At 39.2% G+C, this 19,252-nt stretch overlaps 1 protein-coding gene across 1 annotated transcript in view; it reads left to right on the top strand.

Moving 5' to 3' along the window:
* The first annotated feature begins 589 nt into the window (after positions 1–589).
* ARL15 (ADP ribosylation factor like GTPase 15) overlaps positions 590–19,252 on the top strand; it is a 280,614-nt gene continuing 261,951 nt past the window's right edge. Inside the window, exons 1-2 of the mRNA XM_065873645.1 lie at positions 590–595; positions 1,469–1,613. Of these exons, the coding sequence (XP_065729717.1) occupies positions 590–595; positions 1,469–1,613 (151 nt within the window). The remainder of the gene's footprint in view (positions 596–1,468; positions 1,614–19,252) is intronic.

Below are 19,252 nucleotides of genomic sequence, written 5' to 3'. Positions count from 1 at the left end.
GTAGACCATGATGATCATTATGGAGGCCGTGTGGAGAACAGAGGGGGCAACGGTGAATGTACTGGGACCCATTGGAGGATGTTGATGTTGTCCAGGCAGCGGTGGCCTGGGCTGGAGAGAGACAGACAGATTCTAGACCTGTTTCAGAGGTCGTATGGACTGGACTTGTCAATTGACCAACGTGGATATGAGAAGTGAGGGTGAGGAATAATCAAGCTTGATTTATGAGAGTATGACGGCCAGTTAGGCCTCACATTTCATCTGAGTAAGAAGAATTAGCACAGATATTTTATAGGTCTCTTCTCTCATGATCTCCAAAGGACCCAGAAGTCAGTAGGTCTGCCTCCCTCTTACCTCTCTGTCTCCCTCTTCCTCTGTTGAATCTTTCAGGTCCTAAATGCTTCAGACTCTACAAGCTGGCACATAGATGGCCCCTAATAAGTGGATGTCAAATAAGTAGAAAGACCAAAAACCGCATGAGTGGCTTCCAGCCTCCCAAATCCCCTTGTCTTTAACCCTTGCAGAGCAAACGGCAGTTCATAGTACCCTGAGGTCAGTTGACCTGAAGCAAGATTTAGCAAGAGTCAAGATGGCGGTGATATACACAGGAATTCTATTTAATGCTTTTTAAAAGCATTTTATTTTGAAATAACATCAAAGCACTGGAAGACTAGTACACGGAACTCTCCTGTAGACTCTACTCAGGTTCCCCAGTCATTAACATTTTACCATGATTGCTTTATCACATTCCTCACCATCTAGGCGTGGAGACGGTGATGGAGATAGGGATTTAGAAATGTTCTTAGCCAGTTAATTGCAGATGTCAAGGCTCTTCATCTCTAAGTACTATCGTATGTGTTTTCTCAGGACAGTGATATTCCTTATGTAACCAACAGTCCGCTGATTAAATTCAGAAAATGTAACCTTCAGTGATACTGTCATTGCAGGCTCTAATATTCAGTCTCTAGTCAGCTGTCACCTGTTGTCCCAACACTGTCGTTTATGGTGTCTCTTCCTCCGCCCAATCCAGGAGGCATGGCATTCGTGATGTCTCTTTAGTCTTCTTTAACCGGGAACAGTTCCTCAGTCTTTCTTTGACGTTTTAGAGAAGAACAGGCTGCTTGTCCCGCAGAATGCTCCTCGCGGCAGTGTCATCTCATTTCCTCGTGCTTGGATGCAGGTGGTGCATTTTTGGCAGAAAAGCTGCATAATGACGTGGCACCCCTCGCGGTGCCCCCACCTCAGCAGGAGGGGAGCCGGCAAGTCCGAGTGGGTCTCATTCCTGGGAAGTCAACTTTGATTGCTTGGTCAAGGCGGTGTCCTCCTGGTCTCTCACTCTAAAGGTCCCTTTCCTCCTTAGGGTCAATAGGTTATTTCATTACCTCTCAGTACATAGTCATTTGAAATGTGACTGAGCTTTGTGCCTACAGTCATGCTTAAAAGCGCTGCATTTCCCCTCTCTCGGCAGTGTTTTAGAGCACTCTGCTGCAAGGGACCACCACCTGCGCGCCCAGAGTATGACCTGGTCTGCATAGGCCTCACGGGCTCTGGCAAGACCAGCCTCCTGTCCAAGCTCTGCAGCGAAAGCCCCAACAGCGTGGTGTCGACCACAGGTGGGTATAGCGCCGGCTTCTCGCCCTTTTCTTCCTCACCCCTGGGATGCTCTCGTTTCCTGTGCTGTTGGTGGGGTCCCCTCATTTCACTGAAACGCTTCAGTCAGTTGATTATTTATTTTTAGATACTCTATTTTTCAAACTATATTTAAGGGGGGCTTTAATAGCACCAAATTGCTGCACGCTTCATCCCTCCAGTTGGTCATTTCAGTGCCACTGAATAAATCAAGCCGGGAGAATGTTGATAGAAACTAACCTCGCAACCTGGAATTCTCGTACTGTGACAGATGGGTTCAGCTCAGGCCCACTGAGCGTCCTCCTCCCTTGAAGTGTCACTCTAGCCTACTCGTGTTGGTCACACGCTCCCTACACGGTACAAGTGATAGTCTGAATCTTCTTCCCTGGAAGATGGTGGGCACAGGGACCGTTGATCAGGTTTACCATGTTGTTCCCTGAGGTGACCAAGAAAAGTCAGTCTAGGCAGTGGTTCTCAATCAGGGCAGATTTTGCTCTCCAGGGGACATCTGGCAATGTCTGGAGACAGTTTGGTTCTTACAGCTTGGGGAGGGTGCTACTGACTTCTTCTGAGTAGAGGCCAGGGATGCTGCTAAACATCCTACAGTGCACAGGACGGGCACCCTCCATAAGGAATTATCTGGCCCAAAGTATCAAAGTGCTACCAAGAACTTTTCTCACTCGCCAAAAGTGTCCTCTTTTTCCTCTGAAAATGAAGCGGGAAAGACAAGTGTTAACTAGAGAAAATTATGGGAGGTGAAAACCAGAGCTGCTGTGGGAGAACTGACAGGGAAGGAGTGGGCTGGGGACACTGTCGGGGAAACTTAAAAAGATTGTTCATTCAGACAGCTTTCTTTTTTGAACACCTACCATGTGCTAGGTCCAGTGTTAGAAACTGGGGATAAGCAGTGATCGCAGCACTCCAGGAGACTCAGGCTATGGGCCACACAGACATTAAGCTTGTGTCCAGAAGTACACAAAGGAGGAGAAGCAATCAGTTTGGCTCGGACTGGGGGAAGGGGAGGATGATACATGATGGAGTTTTCTACATTGGATCTTGAGGACGAGCAAGCCTGGCAGACAAGCAGGAATAAGAGAGTGAGGTGGGAGAAGAAAGAAGATTTGGGGACAGAGGGGAAGCTGTGTGAAGGCAGAGGGGCCTGAAACAGGTTGCTACCTCCTGGGAACCACGTTTCCGAGTAGCTGCGACACATGGTTCGTAGAATGCCACGAGTTGAGTCACAGGAGATAGGCAGTGGCCAAATCTTGGCAAACCTTTTATACCACACTCAGGAATTTGAGCTTTGTAGATAGCACAGAGACATCTGCACATATTTTAAGCAAAGAGAAACTGTGTGATAAAATATCCATTTGAGAAAGATCACGCTAGCCATGATACTGAGACTGAACTGTGGAAAGCTCCATTAGCCATTAACTAAGACAGTGATGGGAGGGAGGGGGGTAGGGGGAGGGAGGGAGAATGGAGGGGGAGGGAGGAAGGAGGGAATAGATAGGCTACTTATTGCAGGCCTAGTATTGACAGAGCTTGCTGGCCAGTTGGGTTTGGAGGATGAGGGGGAGAGAGAAGCCAAGGGTGACTCAGGTCCTGGCTTAGGTGAAGGGTATATGATGGAACCGTTGACTAGGATTTCCTGTAAGTAGGAAAAGTATTGATGACCAAGAGCCTTACCTCATTTCAGGCCAGGTTTTGCCACCAAATAAGTTAGGGGAAGAGTGCAGGCTTTGAAGGCTTTTCAGAGTTTACAATTGTAGATAAGAAACTGTGGACCTGTGAAGAAACAGAGACATAGCTTGATTAAAGGATGAGGAAAAGCTTGAGGGGTTCATGATGACTGGTGAGGCCACAGGGAGGATGAACAGAGCTCAAGTGTGGCCTGTTGCAGGAAGCCATTTCTAACTACCTTCCTTTCCCCCACATGGAACTGAGAACTCCCTGCTCTCCCACTGTGAAGTGTTTAATCTCTCTACCATTTAGTGCCTGAGACACTGCTGTTGACACATTTGTCTCCCCAGGCTAAGGGGCAGATAGAGCATCTTATTTAGCTTGTGCCTCCATATCCTGGCACACGGTTTGGACATAGCTAAGATGCTTGTTGAGTGAATAAGCCTGCAACAGTAAATTGAATCCATATGTTTTTACATAAAATATCGTACCTCTCTGAACCTCATAACTGCTTTTTATGACAGGTAAGATTCTTTTTCCATATTCTGTCTTTAAATCATCTGAGGCTCAAAGGTATGGTGATATGGCTGTTTTCACACAGTTAATGACAGAGGTAGGATACCGGTGCAGGTCTTCAAATGAAGGTTAGTGGTACCCAAGCCTTAGAATTTCTGATGAGAGTATTATTTGCTAGTTGTCTGTAAATCTGTGGACGTCTTCTGAGGAATGTGTTACGTAATATGCAGACTTTATTAAAACAATTCTTTTAAAGCAAAATAACTTCCTTCAAAATATGTATGAGTAACACAAGTATACCGTTCTTCACTTATCAGAGGTATAAATGAGAAGCACTATTGCTAGAAGCACAGTTTTGAATTACAATGTACAAAATTATCTGTAAATAATTTTATAATTTATTATTTATAAATTGCAATGCAATATGTTCTATATTTGCTTTTATTCAATTTTTTAATAATATGTTTTCCTCTTACTGGAACCCGTTGTAACCTTGTGTGCTAATTGATTTTCTGATGAATTAGTAAGTTGGCTGACATTTTTGATATCAAGCTTCTATGAGTTGTCATTGTCCTGAACCAGGCGCAGTGCCTTTTTGGAGACCTGTTTGGAGGTCTCAGCTATCAAGAAGTTTATACTTGGGGTAGGATTACCATGATAAACAGTTTAAATTTATTGAATGTTTAATATATGCCAGGAGCTAAGACAGAATAAGTGCTATACTTGATGGTATAAATATGAAAGTTAAAAGAGTGATCGTTTCTAATCTGTGGGATCAAAGAAGGCCTCATTCAAATAGGGCCTCATATGATGGGGAGAATCTAAGGAACGGGGTGAGGAGAGTAAGGATAGAAAGCATAGGGTGTATTTGGAGAACAGTTCGTGATCTTACTGGGTTGAGGCCCAAGATGTGGCGGTATAGCATGAGTTGTGACTCAAAGCTAGAGACTAGAGAAGCTACTGAGAGAGACCTGTAACATGGAGAGGTGATCCATCAGGGGCTGTGAGGAATGGAGAGTTAGAGGCAGATGTCATTAATCCTATAAAACTGTCAAAGATATTGGGAAATAGAGAGGAAAGGAAAAGAATCAAATATGACTTCTAGCTGGTGACTGAGTGAAATATAAAAAGTGGGAAGAAGGTGACAGACAGTTTTAAGATACAAGATAATGAGCTTAGTTTTGGACATGCTAATTTGAGGTGTTGGCAGGACTTTCAACAGTGATCCAAATGCCAAAAGACAGGCTGACTAAAGAGAGCTTATAGCAAGAGATCTAGATTTGAGATACAACTGAATTGTTGATTTGCATGAGATTGTTGAGGGATGATGAGCAGAGAGGGAGGAGAAGAGTGCTAAGCACCAACTATATTTCATTCATTCTTTCTGCATTTGTTGAATGCCTGTTACATGATTGCCACTGATTTAGGCACTAAGGGTGCGTCAGTGAACCAACTAGACAAATATCCTTGCCCTTTGGAGCTTACATTCTAGCATCTGCATTAAACAGGGAATCTAAACCAGGCAGTTCTATATAGTATCATATAAGTCAAATGTGAACAATAGATCAAAGGAACCAGAATTAAATAATATAAACTGAAGTCTAAAATCTGAGAGGAGGCCATGGATGTGGTGACCATTAATGACCAATGGTAGACCAGTTTCAGTAGAGCATTGGGGTAGAAACTAACATGAACCCTGAGAGGGTGGTGAGCATGCAGAGGGAATGAGGCACAGACTGTCCATTTTACTCCTTGGGCCCCTGGCTAAGATTGCACATAGATTACTCTTTTAAGAAGGTAACAGAAAGACAGAAACACAGAAAGCAGTGGTAAAGGAGTTTAATTTTGCAAGGAAATGTGCCATGTGAGCATGCTAGTGGACAGAGGTGTAAGGGTGGTGATCAGGACGAAGGAAACACTGAAGATGTTCAGTAGAGGGCAGGGAGTGCAAGAATAAGTGAAGACTTCTGATTCTGGTCAAGACAGAGTAACTAGAACTGGCTTACCCTCCCACCTGAAATAACCAAAAGGGGGGAACAAAACACAGACAAGATATATAAAACAGTTTTTAAGAAACTAAATATCAAACAACAAGGGTTAGTCATCTCTGAGAGATGAGAAACAAATGAGATGAGCCCTACAGTTGCCCCAGCCTACTGCCTCAAGACTGTTCCCAGGCCATGGCACAGCTCCAGTGGGAAGTGAGGTGGAGCTCAGTGGACTCCCTGCATTGAGGGGATTGAGCTGAGAGCTGGAGAGACTAGGGCAGCTAGAGTTCCTAGGACACAGTACTGGAGAGGAGAGACTTGTACAGAGAGAGAACCCTAGAGATCTGTAGAGGGTCTCCTTTGAGTAGGTGTCATAGTATTCATTGCATGCACATGAGGAAACTACTCAAGGCTAGCAAAAGAACCATCTGAAAGGGCTAGAGGGAACAGTGCCTGATGTTCACACAGGACTGAGAGTTATGCCTGTTACCACAAGCCAGATTGGAAAAGTCACAATTCACGAGGTAGTGGGTCGAGTACTAAGGAAGGTTTTGCCTTAGGAATCAGCTCTAAGCTGAGCACTGCCCTAGACGCATGTAGCAAATCATATTAATAAGACAAAAGGCTCAAACAGTTTCCTAGAAACTTTAATACACCCCAGAACAAAGCTGTGTAAGATTTACAGAAAGCAAAATTATCCAGCACTTAAGGTAAAATTCACAATGTCTGACATTTAATCAGAAATTACCAGGCATGCAGAGAGGCTGGAAGACATGATTCATAATGAGAAGAATAATCTGTGAATTGAAACTGACTCATAACTGTCACAAAGCTTAGAATTAACAAAGGAGGACATTAAAACTGTTATTATAAAAGTATAGACATGCAAAATATCTAAAAAACCATATAAAAGTTTTAGTGGTGAGCACTACAATATATGAGATGAAATATATACCAGATTGGATTAATGACAGATTAGACATTGCAGAAAAAAGATTAATGACCTTGAAGGGCATTAGCATTCGGGACTACTCACAGTACAGAGAGAGGAGAAAATGGAAAATGCAAAGAGCAGTAGTGACCTGTGGGACAACTCCAAGTCACCTAATATATGGCAACACCTAACTTTGAATCTATCAAGGTGAGGGGGTGGAGAAAGGGACAGAAAAAAATATTTGAAGAAATGATGGCTGAAATGTTTTCAAACTTGAAGATAAACAACAAATCCAAGAAGCTCATTGAACCCCAAGCACAAAAGATATGAACGAAACTACACCAAGTTACATCCTAATAAAATTACTAAAGCCAGTGATAAGAGTGTGATGGTTAATTTTATGTGTCAGCTTGGCTGGGCCACAGTTTCAGATATGTCATCAAACATTGTTCTGAATATTTCTGTGAGTGTGTTTTTATATGAGATTAAGATATAAATCAGCAGCCTTTGAGTAAATTTCTTTACATAATGTGGTTGGGCCTCATCTAACCAGTTGAAGGATTGAATAGAACAAAAGACTGACTTCCCCAGAGCAAGAAGGAAATCTGCACTGGGTGGCCTTGGGACTTGAACTGGAGCATCGGCTCTTTCCTGGGTCTCCAGTCTACTGACCTTCCCTGCAGATTTTGGACTTGTCAGCCTCCATAGTATTATGAATCAATTCCTTGAAACATTTTTCTATGTATACACACATCCTATTGGTTCTGTTTCTCTGGAGAATGCCGAGTAATACAAAAAGGAAATCTTAAAAACAGAGAAAAGATGTTACACAGAAACAAAGATAAGAGTGACATCAGATTTCTCACTGCAAACGATGCAAGGGAGAAGGCAGTGGAGCACACCTTTAAAGTACTGAAGGGAAAAATAATTATCAGCCTATATCCAACAGAAGTATCTTTCAAAAAGAAACTCAAAATAAAACCTTTTTCAGACATTAAAAAAGTGAAAGAATTTATTGCTAGCAGACCAAAGTTATAAGAAAATGCTAAAGGAAGTTTTTCAGGCAGGAGAAAAATGATTACAGATGGAAATCTGGATCTATACAAAGCAAAGTAACAGAATGGTGACTACATGGATAATTATATAAGATTTAGTTCTTATTTACATCTCTTTATAACTGTTTAAATAAAAACAGTATATTGTGGAGTTTATAACATGTAAAAATAAAATGCATGAGAACAATAGAATAAAAGTCATAGAGGAAAAAGGGAAGTATACTATTGTTAGGTTCTTATATGTGAAGTAGTTTAATAACACTTGAAGGTAGACTATGATAAGTTAAAGATACACTATAAACCCTAAAGCAACCACTAAAATAACAAAAGAAAGTGTGAGAGCCAATAAGGCAACAAATAAGATAAGATGGAACTATAAAAAATAATTAATCAGAAAGAAGGCAGGAAAAAAGGGAACAAGAATATATGGGACAAGTAGAAAACAAGTAGCAAGGTGTTAGCACTCAAACCTGACCATCAGTCATCAAATTAAATGCAAATGGTCTAGACTCCTCAATTAAGAGACTGAGAATATGATTAGATTAAAAAAACAAGACCCAACTATATGCTGACTTTAAATATAAAGACACAAATAGATTAAAAGTAAGAAGATGGAAAAAGATATGTTATGCCAATAGGCGTAAGAAAGAGTCAAAAGAAAGTTGGAGCGGCTATATTAATATCAGACAAGGTAGACTTTGGAGCAAAGAATAATACTGGGGATAAAGAAGTTCATTTCATAATGATGAAAGAGTCTTTGAATCAGACGACATAACAATGCTAAACATTTATGTATGTAATAACTTCAAAAATACACATAGCAAAAACTGACAAAACCCACAATTGTCAGAGATTTCAGTACTCTCAATGATTGATAGAACACGTAGGAAGAAAATAGAGGTAGTAGACTTGAACAACACTATCAGCCACCTGGACCTGATTAACATGTATACAACCCTCTACACAACAGCAGCAGAGAACCTTCTCAAGTGCATTTGTAACATTTACCAAATAAGACCATATTTGAGGACATAAAACAAGTTTCAATAAATTTAACAGTATTCAGACCACATGGAATTGAATTAGAAATCAAGACCATCTCTGGAAAAGTCCCCAAATATTTGGAAACTAAAGTACTTCTAAATAACCCATGGAGGGCTTCCCTGGTGGCGCAGTTGGTGAGAGTCCGCCTGCCAATGCAGGGGACATGGGTTCGTGCCCCGGTCTGGGAAGATCCCACATGCCGTGGAGCGGCTGGGCCCGTGAGCCATGGCCGCTGAGCCTGCGCGTCCGGAGCCTGTGCTCCGCAAAGGGAGAGGCCACAGCAGTGAGAGGCCCACGTACCACAAAAAAAAAAAAAAACCCATGGATCAAATAAGAAATCAAAAGAGAAATTTTAAAGTATTTGATACTGAATGAAAATACAACACATCAGAATTTGTGGGATGTCTCTAAAGCAGGACTGTGAGGGAAATTCATAGCTCTGAACCCCTGGATTAGGAAAGAAGGCCCTCAAATCAGTGACCTCCACCTCCACCTTAAGGAACTAAAAGAGACAGACAGGTCAAACCCAAAGTAAGCAAAAGAAAGGAAATAATAAGGATCAAAGTGGAAATCAGTGGAATAGAAAAACAGTAGAGAAAACTCATTAGATCAAAAGCTGCTTCTTTGAGAAGATCAATAAAGCTTAAGAAACTCTAGCCAAACTGATCAGGGAAAAAAAAATAAAGATGACACTAATTTATAGTATCAGGAATGAGAGAGATTACATCAATATAGAGTCTATAGATATTAAAAGGATAATAGAATATTATGAACAACTTCATACCAGTAAATTTGACAACTTAAATGGATGAATTACTTGAAAGACAAGTTATCAAAGCTCATTCAAGAAGAAATAGAAAGCCCAGATCTATAGTTATTAAAGAAATTGAAATTATAGTTTTTTAAAAAAAAGAACTTGACATTTAGTTGGCTTCACTGGTGAATTCTATCAAACATCTGAAGTAATAATGTCACTGCTACACAATATCTTTCAGAAAATTGAAGGAGGAGGGAAGACTTTCCAACTCCTTCTATAAGACCAGCAAGTTTAATGTCAAAACCAGATAAAGACATTGCAAAAAAACTACATACCATATCCCTCATGAACATAGATACCAAAAATATAAACAAAAATCTTGCAAATCAAATCTTAAAGTAGTATATTTTTAATAGGATAATGTGTCATGACCAAGTAACGTCCCAGGAATACAGGGTTGGTTTCATGTTCAAAAATCAGTAAATTTAATTTACAATATTAATAAGCTAAGAAAAGAAAACCATGTGATCATCTCAAGAGATGCAAACAAAAAAACAAAAAACATTGATTTCTGATAAAAACTCTCACCAAAATAGGAACAGAGGGAATTTCCTCAACTGTTAAAGGTCATGTATGAAAACCCTATAGCTGTTGTCATACTTAATGATGAAATACAGAATTTATTCCTGGTCTGATTAGGAATAAGACATGGATGTCTGTTCTCACCACTTCTGTTCAACATTGTAGTAAAGATTCTGGCCAGTGCATCAGGCAAGAAAAGAAATAAAAGGTTTCCAGATTAGAAAGGAATAAGTAAAACTTTCTTGGTTTGCTGATGACAGGATCATCTATGTAGAAAATTTGATGGCATCTACAACTTTATACCAACAAATTAGTGATGGCTAATGTGAATTTAGATCTGATAGTTTTGGAGATCTGAAAATTTGGAGGATAGCTTTGATCATTAGTTTGGAGAATGTTGTCTATAAGAGTAGAAGCAGATAGAGTGGTGGACAAATGTGTTGAATTCATTCAGATAGATAAGCAAATGCCCTGAAAGTTGGTAGATAGAAATGCAAAGGTCGACACAGAAACACATGTCACAACTTTAGCTGGGAAGTTATTAAGAGGTGAGTATGGTAAAGCGGTAAAAGCATTATAAGGAAGCAAAGCTTGTCCTGGCTGGCCCTGATCAGGGAAGGAAAAGCTCTGTTTGCTAGTATAAGAAGGAAGGAAAAGCGTGTAAGAAAATGTTGGAGGCTAGAGAAGACTTTTCTTAACAAAGGTGAGGTTCCCTGTGATTCGTTGAGAGGGCTCCGCAAGGATAAAGGCAGGGCAGAGTTGGGCATGAGGTGCAAAGAGAAGAGAAGGGGTAGATGCTTGTTGGTTGAGTCTGTATGTTTATTGTAGCTAATGAAGGTGGGCAAGAGGTTGGAGAAACTAATTAGCGGTGACAGAGGAGGGGTGGAGGCAGAGGAGAACCAAGCAGGCTGATTTTAGTTATCAGTGGACCCACAAAACCCAGTCCTCACCAGAGTTCCAGACGGACATTGCCAGCCTGTTCAAACTCAACTGCCGGCTCGTTTTTGTTGTGTATGTATGCAGCTGAAGAAGAACAAAGGAGGTGGAAGGAAGGTCCTAAAATAAATGACAAAACCCAATGGCAAGAAAAGGTAACTAGAAGAAATGAGGAGGTCAGAAAGCCACATGTGCATGTGAACATTCAATGTGAGGATGGGAGAATAGCTGAAGGAGGTCCTACGGAGAATAATGTACAAAGTGAACGAGCAAGGGAGCTAACTATATAAAAGTTTAGAAAGACTGGAAAGCTAAGATTAAGATGACAAATGTAAGTAAAAGCAATGCTGTTGAGAAGTATTTCTATCAGATATTACAGATAAGAGTTTATGACAGTCCTATTTAGAGAATTCAGTCACGTTCACAAGTAGTGTCTAGAATCTAATTGATTAATTAAGCTAAGTCCACAAAGGTATTCAGGAAAAGAATTAATGGCAAACAAATAAATGGAAAGATTTGGCTTTACAAGAAGTTCAACTTTACTAGAAAATAAATAAGAAAATGTTAATTTTATACCTAAATTTGCCAAAACGTGTGTTGACCGTTTTTTTTTTTGAAAGAAGTTATTCATATAAATTAAAGGTTACCAAAATATTTACATCCCTTGGCCTAATCGTGTCACTAAGAATTTCCATTAAGTGTGTAATTTCAAAGAAACTATATGAACAAACTGATTCCTTGCAACATTTTGTATCACTAAAACTTGAAAGTAATTTAAATGTCCTATATCAAAGGAGTTTGTTAATTAACTCGTGGTACATCAGTTGAAATGATCATATATTGGAAAACACAATCTTCTGTCAAGGAAAATTAAATTTACATTCATTTTGAAAATTAAACCTTGCAAAACTATGCTTTTGAATCAAAAATGGGAAAAAAAACCGTAAAACATAACTATGGGCTGTGTTGGTATGGTCGAATTATGTGTGAAATTTTATTCTCTTAAATTATTTCTCTATTTTATAATGTTTTGATAATATAAAGCCAATTAAAAATGAAATATTTGTTGGAAGAGTTTGGAACAGTTGAAAAGATACACTGAGAATTAGTTTCTTAAAATGAAAACATGACACACAAGGGTATGTCTATCCATTTCAGCAAGGCAAGAATGTCAGCCTTTTCTTCAGAAGTAAAGGGAATCCAAACTTTATTGGATTGTTAACTTCAGCAGTCTTTTACTTTGACATAATTTTTAAAAGATACTTAAATTGTCAAAACTCAAAGGGCCAAGAAGTCCTGAAAAGAGCAGATCTTGCTGATAGAGGAAAAAAATTGAGTAGCTTACACCTTGGTCTAGAAACAAAAGTGAACTTTGTCCAGAGTGAATTCCTTGACTGTATATGCCCAAAGAATTTGTTGATAAAAGGGATTGTTAACCTGTAGATTACACAATATTCGCTTTTTTTTCTTTTTAAAACAGAGGAATGGAATCTAAAGGTTTAGGATAATATATTGTTGTAACATAGAGAACAATCTAGAGAAAATTGAACACTTGGAATTGAAAAAGGTTGAAAAATCTTTTCTAGGGATATATATTACGATGTTTGAAAATTTGTCAAGTGATATGTTGGTCAGTTAAAATAGAAAACAATTATGGTAATTTGAAAGAAATACAGAAAAGTTTATGAAAATTTGAATCAGGCATTTTAATAAGTTTAGTATTAGCTGCATACACGTTAAGAAGAAATAAGTTAGAAAGTCAGATTTGGTATCTGCTAAAGAATTGTGTTTTATAAATGCTGGTAGATTAAATTTCCTTTTATGATGTTGAAATGATATTTAGAAGAATTTCGCTAGACCATTGTCCAAACATCACAAAACTAACGCATAAATCATGTCCTTGGTCCAAGTCAAGGCCACCAGATCTGTGGAATGTCTTTCCCTTTAGCAGTTCTTAGAGTGACCCAGGGATGTCAGAAGCACACACCGAGTACCTGTGTACATGTGTGCAGGCTTGTGTATGTGTTGCAGGGGAAGGGGGGAGGTTGGTCTGTAGGTCCAAGCAAAATAGTCCTGTGTTCCACACAATGAATAAAAATAGACTAACCTCCCTCTGAAACCTAATTTTGTTACGATTCCAGTAATGCTTTCCCCGCATAAAAAATTTCAAATCCATCTCCCTTGTATCACAGGCTTTTTTGGATTTAAGGACTAAAAGACAAAAGCTGAAAGTCTATGCAAACAATTATTTCCCCAAAGAGTTGCTAAGTCATATATTTATTAAAATTTGTGGGGTTAAATCTTAGGGGAGGTTTCAGTCTTACTAATGTAGCTTAAATAGGCCAGGAAAAAATGACTACGTAACTTAGGCTTCAGCCATCAAATTGTTTGAATGGAGTCGGGAGACCTACCCCTGAGGCCTTCAGCCAAATACTGGAGGCCATTGATGGTTGACTCAGTTGTTACTGTTAATTCCTTCTCCTTGTTTAATATAAATAATGGAATCCTAACATTAGGGGAAACTTTAAAAAGCTAATCTAGTCCACTCATTTTGCAGATGAGGGATTCAAAGTCAAGAGAAAGTGGCTGGATAAAAAAAACGAAATTGAGCTATTTGTAATGAGGTGGATAGACCTAGAGTCTGTCATACAGAGTGAAGTAAGTCAGAAAGAGAAAGACAAATACCATATGCTAACACATATATATGGAATTTAAGAAAAAAAAAAAGTCATGAAGAACCTAGGGGTAAGACAGGAATAAAGACACAGACCTACTAGAGAATGGACTTGAGGACATGGGGAGGGGCAAGGGTGAGCTGTGACAAAGCGAGAGAGAGGCATGGACATATATACACTACCAAACGTAAGGTAGATAGCTAGTGGGAAGCAGCTGCATAGCACAGGGAGATCAGCTCGGTGCTTTGTGACCGCCTGGAGGGGTGGGATAGGGAGGGTGGGAGGGAGGGAGACGCAAGAGGGAAGAGATATGGGAACAAATGTATATGGATAACTGATTTGCTTTGTTATAAAGCAGAAACTAACACACCATTGTAAAGCAATTATACTCCAGTAAAGATATAAAAAAATAAAAAATAATAAAAAAAAGAAAAAAGTGGCTGGTAAGTCTAAGAGCTGTGACAGAGTTTTAGGACTGTTGTTCTAAAGTGCTGTTGTTCCTTAGCTCACTGACTTCCTGAGAAGAGCATCGGAGATGCTTATTTTTTCGAAGAAGCAACAGAGCGAGCGCACTGTCATGGCTGAGTCAGTTGGACATTTTCCCTCCCCTCCTGAGTTCCTGGTTTTATTAATAACGTCTTTAAAAAAGTACTCTCTAAACTCATGTTATTATTTTTACTCCATTAATAAGGAAATGTAGTATAGACCTGAGAACACAAGAATCAAAATAGATTCCTTGTGTTGGATTATTTATAAGTAGGAGGGAAAATACTTAGTGGGATTATTAGGTATGTGTGTAGTTTTTCCAGTCAGCTCCACCATTATTTAGGTTCAAAATTAGAAAATTTGAATCCACCATCTTGTTGGTATGTGGAAGAGGTGCTATAGTGTGGAGCTCTGGTGGACTCAGGTGATGAGACCTGAGTTCAGGTTTTAAATACAGCATTTAGTACTTTTGGCCAGGTACTTAACCCTTCTAGACTTCACTTGCTTCCTGGAACAGTAGTTATTCATTAAGTTAAGGATGGTCGTAACAGCTAAAATATAGTCGTCGCTTGGTATATGAGGGGGACTGGTAACCACCTTCCCCTGCAACGGATACCAAAATTTGAGGATGCTCAAGTCCTTTATATAAAAATACAGTATTTGCATGTAACCTACACACATCCTCCCATACGCTTCACATCATCTCTAGATTACCAATAATACCTAATACAATGTAAATACAATGTAAATGGCCTGGGCACAGCAAATTCAAGTTTTGCTTCTTGGAATTTTCTGGAAATTTTTTTCCCAAATATTTTCGGTCTGTTTGGTTGAATATGTGGATGCAGAACCCTCGGATGTGGAGGGCTGACTAAATATAAACCCTTAGCACAGATCTTTAAAGAAATATTGAGATCCTATTATGACCAAGCACTGGCATACAAGATACACTGTACACTGTATCTCTATTACGAATCCTTGCAGTCTAGCTGGGGAACAAACATAAAACAAGTAAATAAACTGATACGTAATTAGAACCGTGAAAGTCATGTAGGAGAAATGCTGAGTGCCCCAAGCACACAGATCCAAAAAAATCAACCTATTTCAGGAACACCAGAGAAGGTCTGCCTGACAAAGTGAAGTTCTAATACCACCTGAAGGGTAAAGAGTTCGCCAGAAGGGCAAAGAACACACACTTTTGGAGCAGTAGGTGCAAAGGCCCTGAGATGGAAGGAACATGGCTTGTTTTAGGAACTGAAGAATATAAATGAGGGGGAGATGGTACAAAATAAGCCTAGGGAAGGAAAGAGGAACCAGATCAGGTAGGGCCTTGTTAGGTGTTTCAAACTATACCTTGAGTAGTGAGAAGGTATCAGACCCTTTTAAGTAGGGGAATGATGTAAACAGAAGTGCATTTCAGGAAATCACTTCTGCTAATGTGTGGGGATGATTGAGGAGGCCAATAATAGATGCAGAGTTTAGTTAGGAGGCTCACCACGTGGTGATGGTGGTGGCTTGACGAGAGTTGTGCTGTGAGGATGAAGAGAAGTAGGCTTTTTTTTTTTTTTTTTTTTTTGCGGTACGCGGGCCTCTCACTGTTGTGGCCTCTCCCGTTGCGGAGCACAGGCTCTGGACGCGCAGGCTCAGCAGCCATGGCTCACGGGCCCGGCCGCTCCGCGGCATGTGGGATCTTCCCAGACTGGGGCACGAACCCGTGTCCCCTGCATTGGCAGGCAGACTCTCAACCACTGTGCCACCAGGGACGCCCTCAGAAGTAGGCATTTTTGAGAACTATTTAGCAGGTGAAATTTAAAGGCTTTGGGGATTGGTTGATTGACTGAGAGGGAAAGAAGTGTTAAGGAGGACCACAAATATTTAGTCTCTAGAAGTCCTCAATAAATGTTGTTGTGATTGCTTCCTCAGCAACTCTTATTTTTACCACTGCTTTCATAATATATCTGAACTTGAGGCCGCACATGATTTTGATTGGGAAAAAGCATTCAGTGATTATTTGATGACCATTAGTATTCTGAATTTTTAGTTTTATTTATTTAAAAACAAAACACTTTATAGCACTGATTACCGTCTGTTTTCATTTACAGCTGAGGAAACTGAGGCACAGAGGAATTAAGTAACTTGCTCAGAGTCAGACAGTTAATAATGGTAGAGCCAGAATTTGAACCCAGACATTCTTACTGTACAGCCCATGCAATCCAGTGATTTTCATTCCTCAAAGTCAACCCTTTGAGAAAGGTATTTTGATGGATTGACCTTTGTAACCCTACTAAATATTAATTTCCCTTCTTGACCTCATCCAACTCAGTGTAAAGGAATAAAATACAGTTGATTTGATGGTTGCCCTTCTTGATTGCCCTTCTGGTGAACTGAAAATGTGTCTTTACATTTTAAGTCTTTTTAAGCCTTGCAAACAGTTAGAATGACTAAAATAGAAAAATATTGTTTCTCTTCCATAAATAGTACATTCTCTTATTTTCTGGACTGATTATCTAGGCTTCATCCTCTGAACATTAATTACCACAGCTATATTGTAAAAATAATACAAAGACAGCAAAGTGGAAGACTGCATATACCTTTGCAGTATAAATCTAGCCACATATGTTCTGTGTGAAGAGAAAACATTTATGAGTATTCTGCAGGAACATTTATATGCCTATAAATAACATTGCTAGGTTACTTTGCTTAGAGTGAACATTGGACGACATTTTTGTAGTCAATTTATTATGAAGTCTGTGTAAGGATTCAAGATGGGAACCGTCATATAATCTGCCTGTTGGATCAATAAATTTCAAAAGTTGTATTTTGCATATGGGTGTGGTAATTTCCAGAAGGATATTTCTTCCCTCTGGGTGCCTGCATATTGTCAGCTTTTAAGAATCAAAGCAGATGAAATATTGCTGATGTGCTCCATAACTATTTCTTTTTCAAAGTTGGGGTTTGTCCCATTTCTCTGGAAAATCCATACTTGGGTTGTCCTGAACCTAACCACTAATAGACTGTTTAGCACTTACATAGTGTTTTCGTTTTCAGGATTTCACAATCATTGCCTTTTAATCCATGTAACACCCCTGTGTGGTAGGTAGATACAGTCAAGCATCCAAGTCTCCTGTGGGTGAATTTCAGTGCCAGCAAGAGTATTGTGATTGGCGCTGAGTTTCCGTAATTTCCCAGAGGCCAGACACCTGGAGAGGCTTTCCTGCAGACCCAGGTATATGCCGGTATGTCAGCCACATGAAGCTGCCCCCTACTCCTGCTATTTTACTAAGATTCAGTGACTGCATGCACCGTTAATCATAGTGCTACGCCCACTGTGTCAGTCTGTATTAAACCCACATAGGAAGGGTATGTTTTGGAAGGTTCTCAGAGAGCCCAATGAACATTTACGTTCTGTACAACAAATTTCAACAGTTTACGCTTCCATCACTCCAACAAAAGTACTTTTCATTCAGTGGTAACATTTATGGCTCCAACTAAATACTTCATAAATGAGCACCAGCATTTCTGTCTTGAGTCTGTAATATATTCAGGCAGGCAGAAGATATGTGTACCTAATGATTAAATCATCAACAACATGGCATCCACTGAAATATAATGTCAGCAGTCTTACATTTTGTGCTTATTTGTACCAGGCACTGTGATAAAGATAATACATGCATTATCGCATCCTCATAACAACTTTGTGACATAGATACTATCATTCCCAGTTTACAGACGATGAAAGCCAAGGCTGGTAAGTTGCCCACAGTAATAGAGCTTATTAAAACCTAGTTCTGTCTGACTCCAAAGTCACTTTTTAACCATTACATGATATTCACTGCCTTAAGTAGAAGGTAATATATAAAATCTTAAAGCTCTGGGACAGTATACAACAGAGGAGTGGTAATAATAGGCTGGAGTATAATAAGGTACATTTTAACGTGTTTTTTAATAAAGTAAAGCAAAACCATGTAAAAGAATTGTTCTTATACACATTGTACTTTATATCTTTTTACCTTTCTAGGCACCCATCATAACTTGCTTCAGTGAAAGTATTTGTTTGTTTTCCCTTTCACCCTGTTGATAATTTCTTGAAAAGGGGACCGTGTCTTATTTATCTTGTAATTGTACATATCAAATAATGCTTAAAACCTTAAATTGATTGGGTGCTTGGAAATTACTGAATAAATTAACTATTAAAAATTAGTAGAGCTTTTAACTGAAAAAGAAGTACCTGTATATGCAAAGTATTCAAATGAAACAAAAGAATCTCCCTTCTATTTAAGACCTCCAGAAGAAGACTCTCAGTTCTCCCAAGAGTCATTACATGTTCCAGTTTCTTGTGGATCATTTCAGAAATATTTAGTGTATATATTTGTGTGTGTGTCTGTGTATAGGTAAACGCACACTCACATATGTCACACCTGAATTGATTGACTTAGATGATGATAATTAAGTCCTAAATACAGAATTAATCATAGTACTATACTCTGAATATACTTTTATAATAGAAGTCATTTATTACATGCATTATAAAATGCATAAATGGGTAATTACGATTGTACTTTTAAGAAAAATTTATGTATGACTTTAACCATGTCCTTGAAAGAAAACGCTAACATAAATACTATGTAATTCAATATAAGATGGTTATCATTTTGATACCTTAGTCTCTAGGGTTGCTAAGTTATATGTGAGGGAAGATTAACCTTAGGAATTAGATGCAAAGGTCCTGATAGATTTAATATTTTCTCTGACGTTTCTCTATTCTTCCAAGTGTCTTTCTCGCAACTGATAAAATTTACAAAGTGGCATTATGTATTAAAGAATGAGGCAATATTTTGAAGAAAAGGGTTATATTTTGCTGTAACATACAACTGTTTTGCAAAATGGTAGAAGATAATACTAGGTTAACCGTTTGTCTTGGAAATTATGTGTTTCTGGTGTAAATATGAACTATGAAAAATAACTCT

The sequence above is a fragment of the Phocoena phocoena genome, chromosome 3 (genome assembly GCF_963924675.1).
Source record: "Phocoena phocoena chromosome 3, mPhoPho1.1, whole genome shotgun sequence".
NCBI lineage: Eukaryota > Metazoa > Chordata > Mammalia > Artiodactyla > Phocoenidae > Phocoena > Phocoena phocoena.
Note: the sequence above shows the minus strand (reverse complement) of the source record. Positions and strands in the feature narration are given on the sequence as shown.